Source organism: Lathyrus oleraceus, chromosome 2 (assembly GCF_024323335.1).
Source record: "Lathyrus oleraceus cultivar Zhongwan6 chromosome 2, CAAS_Psat_ZW6_1.0, whole genome shotgun sequence".
NCBI lineage: Eukaryota > Viridiplantae > Streptophyta > Magnoliopsida > Fabales > Fabaceae > Lathyrus > Lathyrus oleraceus.
In genome coordinates, this window is record NC_066580.1 from 481982278 (window position 1) to 481992271 (window position 9994).

The 9994-nt window shown below is 33.5% G+C and overlaps 1 protein-coding gene across 1 annotated transcript; it reads left to right on the plus strand.

The window, feature by feature from the left end:
- The first annotated feature begins 3930 nt into the window (after positions 1–3930).
- Positions 3931–5497, plus strand: LOC127120679 (AT-hook motif nuclear-localized protein 26). Its single transcript, XM_051051194.1, has one exon. It carries the CDS (start codon positions 4275–4277, stop codon positions 5247–5249), a length of 975 nt encoding a protein of 324 aa, XP_050907151.1. The 5' UTR covers positions 3931–4274; the 3' UTR covers positions 5250–5497.
- The last annotated feature ends 4497 nt before the right edge of the window (positions 5498–9994 follow it).

Below are 9994 nucleotides of genomic sequence, written 5' to 3' on the forward strand. Positions count from 1 at the left end.
GTCCCTAATCTATACCTAAATCAGAGCATCTACATTATTTTTGCAACAATGTTCATAATGTATAAATGTTTAAGAAAAATAGAGTAAAATGGCATACCTGAGCAATCTTTGAATCAGATTAAAATGTAAATTTGTGGGTTTTTTTGCCTTAGGATGAATTTCTCTAATGTGTGCTAGTTTGTTTTTGCATATGGGAGAGGTGGAAAGAATAAAAGAAAATGACCAGGATAGTTAATTTTAAGTCTGATTACGGTTCCCAATGTTTTGTAACGGGTCTCTCCCTAAGTGAGCTGGGTTGCGTCAGTCGAGACCTCGTATTTTGACTTTTGGGCTTTCTCTTGGGTGCGTTAGGCGAGGAATGTCATGGCCTTTCCGCTCTTAGTAATCCCATCTTTTGTTGGCTTGGCATTTTGCTTTCAGCAATGTGTTTTTAAAAGAAATGACTAAACTAAAGATTATTTTAAAGAAAACCTATAAAATATGGTTGGGTTGCCTATCAACAAGCACTTGTTTAACGTCAGTAACTTGATAGTGACCAATGTTACGTAATACCAATTACCTTATAACATACCTCATGATCTTTGATTATGACCTTTACTTCACCTTTATCAATGTCCATGAGCATCCTCGCAGTTTTCATTAATGGTCTTCCTTAAGATGAAAAACATCTTTGGGTCTTCTTTGATATCTAGTATCACAAAGTCTATAGGAAATGTGAATTTATCAATTTGTATCAATACATCTTTGATTGTTCCAACTAGTGTCCTACATGTTTTCTCTTCCATTTGCAAGGTTGATGCAAATGACTTTATTTGCATATACCAAATCCTTTTTACCACTGATAATGGTATTATATTCACACTCGCACCTAAATCAATAAGTGCATTTCCAAACTTCATATTACCTATGGAAACAAGTAATACAATTACACCATGGTCAACTTCTTTCCTTGGTAGGTCTTTTTGATTATCTTTGTTATCTTCATTCTTCAATTTTTCTTCCTTTGGTCCTTATGTTCCTTCTTCTTTAGTTTTGATAATAATTCTTTCATCCATAAGAACAAAACTACAATGCTCCTTCAGATTGTTCTTCGTATTTGCACTGAATATGTTACTTGGGAGACCTAATAACTGATTGGCTAATTGGTCCACCCGTGTTTCAAGGTTTTTAATGGAGGATTCAATATTTTTATGACTTTCCATAGACATCTGCATGAATTGATTGAGTGTATCCTCAAACTTTGTTATTTTGTCTTGTTATGGAGGTGCTTGTGAGCAATGCTTAAAAGATTGTATGTTGGATGGACCAGCCTCGAATTTACATCCTTGATTAAAAAATTTGTCCCGTCGGAAGTTCTTGTTCTGATATTTCCCAAGCATTTTGGTTGCCTACATAGTTTACTTCTTCATCAGTAGGGAAAAATTCGGTTGGATGGTCTCCGTTGCATAGTTCATAAAATGCAATTTTCCTTTGTTTAGGTGCTTCATACATCTCTTTCTATTATTATAGGAGCTTTGACAATTGTTTGGTCAGTTCATCCACCGTCTAAGTTAACAATTTTTTTGAGCGAAAATGGCATCAACGATGTTTAGTTCTATGATATATTTCTTCCTCTAGGAAGGGTTTCTGTTGTGTTTTCCTTGATGATCATTGAGCACCATTCACTCAATGATTATTGTTGCATCTTCCTCACTTTTGGATATGAGAGAACCCCTAACACTAGCATCTAGGAACAACTTTGGTTGTTGTTGTTGGAGTCCATTTTTGATGATGTGTATTTGCGTGATTCTTAAAATCCATGGTTTATACATCGTCTCAACATGGACTTGTATCTTTCCCACACTTCACATAGAGTTTCTATTGCACCTCGAGAAAACACTGTAATGATTGTCTTACCTTCAATGAATTTATTGTGAGGAAAGAATCTGTTTAAGAAATTTTCCTCCAACAAGTTCCAATTTGTCATATTCTATGTGGGTTGATATAGATACCACTCCTTTTCCTTTCCAATCAGAGAGTGTGAAAACAATCATAGGAATATCACTTCTTCCTCATTTTTTGAAGCTCCTAGTGTACGAATAATTTTGTGAGGTGTGTGTATGCGCCTTCATGATATAAACCTGCAAAAGGGTTAACATACATAATTTGTAATAAGCATGTCTTCATTTCATTTTGTCAGACATTCCTTTGCATTCTAGCTTGTGAGCTAAACGTCTGGGACTATTGTGACATCGTGTGCCACAATTGTTGTTTCCATTGTTGTTGTCGACTCCAGCCATGGTTCTTTATTTTGAGACAGAAGGTTGTTCTAGGTCAAGCCTCTTAGCATGAACTTCAACCACTGTTGTTGTTTCCTATTCTTTGTTTGTTACTAGCATCATCTAAATTTTATGTAGTATCTTGGACTGCATATGACATTAGTAAGTTTTTCTTTTATTCAAAATCAAAAGAGTATTGTAGTACAATGCAAAAATGGTGGGGTTACGGTTGAGGTCGAATCCATGTATTTCTCTAGTTCGAAATATAAGAATCGTATAATTGCATTTGGATCGTACTTTGGGGGTCATATAACATATTTGGGAGATTGATTATATTTTATTCAAAGTGTCTTTATTTAAATGCAAGTGGATTGGAAATAACATTGGTATACAAACTGATGACTTAGGATTCACACATGTTGATATTGGGAAGGCAACTTATATGACCGAACGATTCATCATGGTATCCCAAACAAAACAAGTATTTTATGTCACCAATCCTTCTAACAAAAAATGGTCAATTATTCTCCAAGGAAAACGCACTCCTCATAGTGATGAAAATCAAATTTTAAATTTCGATATTAGTGTGACTCCTTCTTACGCAACACAGGCACCTACTTTATATGAAGAAGTTGATATAGATGATGTGCATGTTATTCTTTATGATCATGAAGAAGACATATGAGAAAATTAACAGGTAAATATTTTTTATTGTTTATTAATAATTTATTATATGTTATGATTTCTAAGTGTTATATACTAACAAGTATTATTATTTGAAATTACAGGTGTTTAGAGACAAGACACCAAAAGATGTCTCCGATCACGTTGTTGTTTTTATTTGAAGAATGTATTACACAATATTTTTATATGTTGATTGGTGTCTTATTTAATGTAATGGTGTGTAAATTATATATTATTTTGATTTTGATATAATACATTTTTGTTTCTTAATAGTTGTCAATTTATTTTAATTAAAAAATGTATTGCGTTGTTAGTTTGTGATGTATTGCGTTGTTAGTTTGTTTGAGATTCACAAAAAATATAGATCAAGGAATTCTATAAAAGAAAATTAAAAAAAAAAATTTATGTTTGATTCCTGCAACGTAATGATATGTAATGTATTATCTAATTTAATAAAATTAAAAGTGGAATTGTTGACTATGGAACGAATGACTTTTAAATTTTTCCCTATAGTTATTTATTTCAATCGTGACAATATATATAGTTTGTTTTCTAGTTTATCATGACGACCAATTATATCTGATAGTAAGTATCACAATTACAACACCAGTGATTTAATATTTATTCGAACTATTATACAATATATTAGTATTATATTATTTGTAGTAATAACATACATACTACGAGGCTACACATTATCCGTAGAGTTTACCCTAAGTAATAATTACTGGACATCATTACTAGCCTACATGGACTAGATATCATTCCAATCCCATTTTTTTATCTTCAAAGCACTTAACAAAAAGTTGAAATTTATATTGCAAGTAAGATGAGGTTGTATGCTGCATACATTTATTTTCCCCAATTTAACCAACATCATATTATGATTTGATCCAATTGTAAAAAATATATTTGTGCATGGTAGAAATTTGATCTCACCTTAAAAGTAACATGTTTTGGTATCCAAAAATGACATGTACAGTGCAGAGGTGGGGGACCCATCCACCGCCCATAAACACGCAGTCTTAGATTGGATCCATTTTCTAAATCTAACCCTAACACTCTATAATTCCCTCTTTCTTTTCCTTTTCCTCATTCTTTCATACCAACTTCAATTTCATTTCACTGCACTCTCCACACAACTCTCTCTCTATGTGAAGGTAGATGCATAATCATTTCAACAACAACATGAATCATACTCAAATATAGCAACAAGGAAAAGACAACACAACAATTCTTGTATACTTTGTATACTATCTATTATTGCAAAGGAAAGTTTCTTCATCATCATCATCATTGAAGAAAGAGTATTCATCTCATAGTATATTATTAATGGATCAAATAACATCACATGGCCATTCACTTCCTCCACCTTTTCACACAGCAAGAGATCTTCATCTTCACCATCAACACCAACAACAACAGCAACAGCAACAGCAACACCATCAATTCCACGCTTTACAGCAACAACATACCACAGATCAAGATGAACAAAGCGGAAGTAGCAGCGGCGGAGGACTCAACCTCACAAACCGCGAAGAAAACAGCAACTTCAACGCCGATTTTAACGCCAAACTAGAATCCGGAGGAGGTTCCGGTGGCGATAATGATTCAATGACAAGAAGACCAAGAGGAAGACCGGCCGGATCCAAAAACAAACCAAAACCACCAATCATCATCACACGAGACAGCGCAAACGCCTTGAAAACTCACGTGATGGAAGTTGCAGACGGCTGCGACGTCGTTGAAAGTGTCAACAACTTCGCCAGACGCCGTCAGAGAGGCGTTTGCATCATGAGCGGAACCGGGACAGTTACGAACGTCACACTAAGGCAACCGGCTTCTCCTGGAGCTGTAGTAACTCTTCACGGACGGTTCGAGATTTTGTCGCTAGCCGGATCGTTTCTTCCGCCGCCGGCTCCGCCTGCCGCTTCTGGTTTGACTATATATCTGGCAGGAGGACAAGGACAGGTTGTTGGTGGAAGTGTTGTTGGTGCTTTGATTGCTTCTGGACCCGTTGTCATCATGTCTGCTTCTTTTAGTAACGCTGCTTATGAGAGACTTCCCTTGGAAGAAGATGATGGTTCTTCTTTGCAACAACTTCAAGGTGGTGGTGGTGGTGGTGGTTCTCCAAGTGGTGGTGGTGGTGGCGGTGGCGGTGTTCAACAGACACAGCTTTTAGGAGATTCAACTGCTCCACTTTTTCAAGCTATGCCTCAACCTCCAAATTCTAATCATAATCCCAATCTTCTCAATTCCGTTATGCCTTCTGATAATTTCTGGCCAACGGGTCGATCTCCGTATTGACGATACCGCAACACGACGATTGAGGTTCATTTCTTCTAGTATTCGAATTTGCTTTCATTTCTTTAGATTTTGTGTGTCATTTTGAATATTATATTAGGTTGTAGAAGGTGAGTTAATTTATGTTTGAATTCGAGACTGTAATTAAATTGATGCATCGTTATTCTATTCTATCTTGGGTGAGTTTGTTTAATTTGATTCTGTATTCTGTGATGGACTCAATAAATGGTGCATTTAATTGCTTATTTAAGGTGAATGAAACAGTACAAGTTAGTATAAGTAGTACGAGGAATGAACTCAAAGAAAAGACAAGAAGTGTTTTCTAAGCTATTCTCTTGTTGTCCCTTTGATCATGCATTCACTTGGTGAAGTGATGTTTGAAAACTCCCTTTTGCATGTTATTATTCGATGCGTTTTTCTGAATTCAAGGTAAAGTTTTCTTCATTTTATTATTTAACATGGAAAGCTTGTTTCAAGAGAATGTGTATGATCTAGGTTATACTTAGATTATTAGAATTGAAATATAAAGTGAAAATATGTATATAAAAATTCAAAAGATGTTGAATTGTCTTCTTTAAATAAAGTGAGGATCTAGTGTAAGATTTTCTTTGAAAAAAAGGATCTAATGTATGATAATGAATGTTACTAGCATCATCTTCAAATGTATTTATAATAAAATCTCCAAGAAATTATAACAATAATAATTATTCATATCAAAATACATTTATTTATAGTAATAGGGAAGGTAAATTATCTCTCTTCTTCAAGGATGGGAGAAGGTGGTTAAGAAAGACATATATACTCTTTACCATTTAAGCATAAGTTTTAAAAAAATGCTTCAAATTGTTAACATATAAAATAAATAAACTTCAATTTTTTATTAAATTTAATTATTATAAGTATTTTAGAAGTGTCTAAAAAAATTAGATTAAATTTTTAGATGTGCATCTAAAGAAGTATCAGAAAATTTTATTGTTCATATTATCTAATACTTTTGAGATATTTGAGAAGCAAATTTTAAATTTTTGTTTGAGGTCTCAAGGAATGAGGGGGGATTTTTAAAAGAATAATTGAAGTGGAAATAACTAATAATTTTTATAATTATTTTTTTTAAAAAGTAGAAGAATCTTTTAAAGAAAAAATAATATATATATTAATAGATAAGGGTTGGGAATAAACCCTATAATAAGGAGAATCAGAACAAAAGTCATAAAAGTTACAATGAAAAAGGAACACAACCAACCAAAAAATAAAAAGATAAAAATAAATACTACAACAACAAAACTGTAGTTAGAGAGCAACCGCAAAAAGAAAGAGCTCCAGAAAGAGCACACAACCACCGAAGCACCACCTAACAAGAAACCTAATTAGAACCCTAACCATTAGACCCACCATCAAGAGAATTGGGAAACCTAATCAAGAGAATATGGAAACTTGTGGAAAAATCAAAACCACTGAATATCCGTGAAGCAAATTCGAACTCTTGATCCAATATCAATCTAGACAAAGAATAGGGTTATGAAGGCAATCTGATTGAGAAAGACTTAGTTCAATATAGACTTACTTATAAAACATTTGCAAGCAAAAAAAAAATTCTGTTACATTTATTTCATATTTGTTGAAGAGAAAATAACTTATCCTTATGCACCGATCAAATGATCTACACCACACCATGTAAACCCATATCAAAACCTACCATACTCTTAACCTTAGATCCTAAAGATATAAAAGACTCAAAAATAATCTTAAGCTCCACAAGAAGCACCACTTGTAAACCTAACAACTTAAATATTCTATACCACATAATGGAGACTAAACTACACGTGATAAACAAATGAGAGGAAAACTTGAGACGATCCCCACACAAAACATAAGAAAGACCATCAACCTTATGCTTGAAAAAATTCTCTCTAGAGGGAAACTTATCCAACAAAAGTTTCCAAGAGAAGATCGTTATCTTATAAGGAGCTCAACTATCTCAAATACGAGGAAGAGATGAGATATCTCTCACTAGGTTAGAATCAGATAGGGAACTAAGCTCTACTTGGACTGAGTAAGCATACACCATTGAAAAAATAGCTTCCTAATTATGCTTCCAAAACCACCTATCACTTTCCTCACAAAACTAACACTAACTAGGGAAAGAAAAAATTCAGAGATCAAGGGTTCTTCATGAACGAAGAATGGTCTCCTTCGACTAAGATCCCAAATGATCATCCCACCTTCCCACTCCCCTGACCATAACTACAAAATATAGATTCCGTAACTCACTTTCACCTCGACCATAGTATCAAACATGGTAAAATTTATTCATTTAAGCATTTTTTTCATTTACAATTTTTGGCCCACTTTTTACCAAGGTCAAAGTTTCCAACCGTGGTGAAAATAGCGTATGGTCATGGGTGTGAATCCCAACACCGTCAGTTTTTTATTATTTATTTTTAAACTACTTTTTACCACATATGAAATTTTTGTGGTGAAAAGTGGCATCGGGTCATGAGTTCGAATCTCAACACCAGCAGTTTTGTTTTATTTATTTTTAAACCAATTTTAACCATGTTTGGAATTTCCAACCGTTATGAAAAGTGACGTCTTTCTATTTTTTATAAGATATATAACTCTTCATGTTCATTCCCTAGACGAACTTAGACGAACTTCCTCTTCTAACTCCAAACTGCATCTTCCATTTACGAAACTCTATTTCTACACTAAACCAAACTCAAAAAATCGTCATTTCTTTTATAAACGAAACTCAAAAACATCATTTCTTTCATTAACGAGTTTCAGAACTCCATTACCTCTTCTCCAACTTGAACGAGGAAAGGAAAACATGGATTCAACTTAGTAGTGTTAGTTGTTATTGTTGTGTCAAGTAAAATGTTTAATATTATCGTTGTTTTTGTTGAGATTTAATTTTTAATGATTTTATTGGTTTTATTTTTGTTGTTGTCGTCTTTTCTAGTTTTTTTTTAAGATTTAATATTTAACGGTTATATTGATTTCGTTTTTATTGTTGTTGTTGTTGAGATTTTATGTTTAATGATTCTATTAACTTTATTTTTTGTTGATGATGTTGTTGTTATTGTTGTTGTTGTGGTTGTTGTTGTTGTTCTTATTATTATTGTTATTATTATTATTAATATTATTATTATTATTATTAATCTTGTTGTTGTTGTTATGTTAGAAATATTTAATATTATATATTATGATGGAAGTTCTCAATGTAGTCAACTAAAGCATTTAGCAAATATGAAAAATTGGATTGACTTCTTTTCACCACGGTTAGAACTTTTTGATGGGAATTTCCGAAGAGTCGGGAGCACCAATAGAACTAATGCTCCAAGACCACAAGAGAGGGAGATGCCATTTCTCAATCAAAAATCTTAAGGTGTTAGGTAAATGGGTAATATCTCTTATTTATCCAAAATTCCACCCGTTCATAGGCAACGTGAGACTTTAACCACTCACACTTGCACCCAACATTCACTCCTGCAAGTTTGAGCCCCCCAAATCCTATAATAAGATCCAACACCAGATATCACTGATGGAGATTCCGAGAGAGTCTAGAGCACCAATAAGACTAATGCTCCAAGACCACAAGAGAGTAAGACACCACATTTTAATCCAAAATATTAAGGTGTTTGCTAAATGGGTCTTCTCTATTATAAATCCAACATTCCACTCATTCATAGGCAATTCAGGATTTTAACCACTCACACTTGCACCCAACATTCCACTCATACTCTTTATGATGGAGTATGATTGTCTATGAAGACAATAAAAGATAATGCATTATTTTCAATCAAGGCGGAGATTGTTGGGGTTGGTTGAAAGTATACATTTTGAAAAAGTCCCACATCGTTAAGTTTTGTGAATGAAGAGAGCGTCAAGATTGTATATAGAATACAAGTTCTTTGAAGTTCCACATCATTTAGTTTTATGAAGGAAGAAGGAGTCCAAGGCTATATATAGGATTTAGGTTCTTCGTTCCAAGATGCACTAGTCAAAAACACTTTAAACTTGTATTTGATCTTCTTTGTTCTCTTATACTATTGTATTAGACTGTTGTGAGATGTAGTTAAATATTTGTTTTGGAGAGTGTGAGTGTACTAGGGGTCTGAGTTAGTTGAGGGTATATTATGTGTTGTAACAATTTTTACATAGTGTTATTCTCTTGTTGTCTATTGACAACGGTCATGTTTTTTCTCCGGTTTTGGAGTTTTCATGTTATGTTCTTGTGTTCTTTTTCTCTATGTTTTCTTTCGTTTTTTTCCTAACAACTAGAATCAGGGAACCGAAGATTTTTGGTTCGATCTAAGGATACGTGTTCTTAGTATGCTTCGTGGTTGCAGTTTTGTCTGATGTTCCACATCATAAAAGTAGGATAGTGTTGTGAAAGAGTTTTTGAACCGTAGTCACAAATTCTGATGTGCAGTTTTGGCTATAGAAAATTGATGGAAGAATTTTTTGACTTGTGGAAAGTTCAAGTCAAATATGTGTTGATACAATCAAGATTATACAAGGTGTAAGATCATGTAGGTGGTTGAAGACATTCCTACTAACAAGGAAGTTGCACCAAAAGTTTTCAACTTAGTTTTTGACATGAGAAATTCTTAGAGTGGTTTAACTTCAAGTGAAATTTATTCTTCATGATAAAGTATATGATCGTTGGTGATGACAATGTGAAATTCTTCAAGTGATTTATCTTCAAGTGAAATATATTCTTCATGAGAGAGTGTGCTAATTTG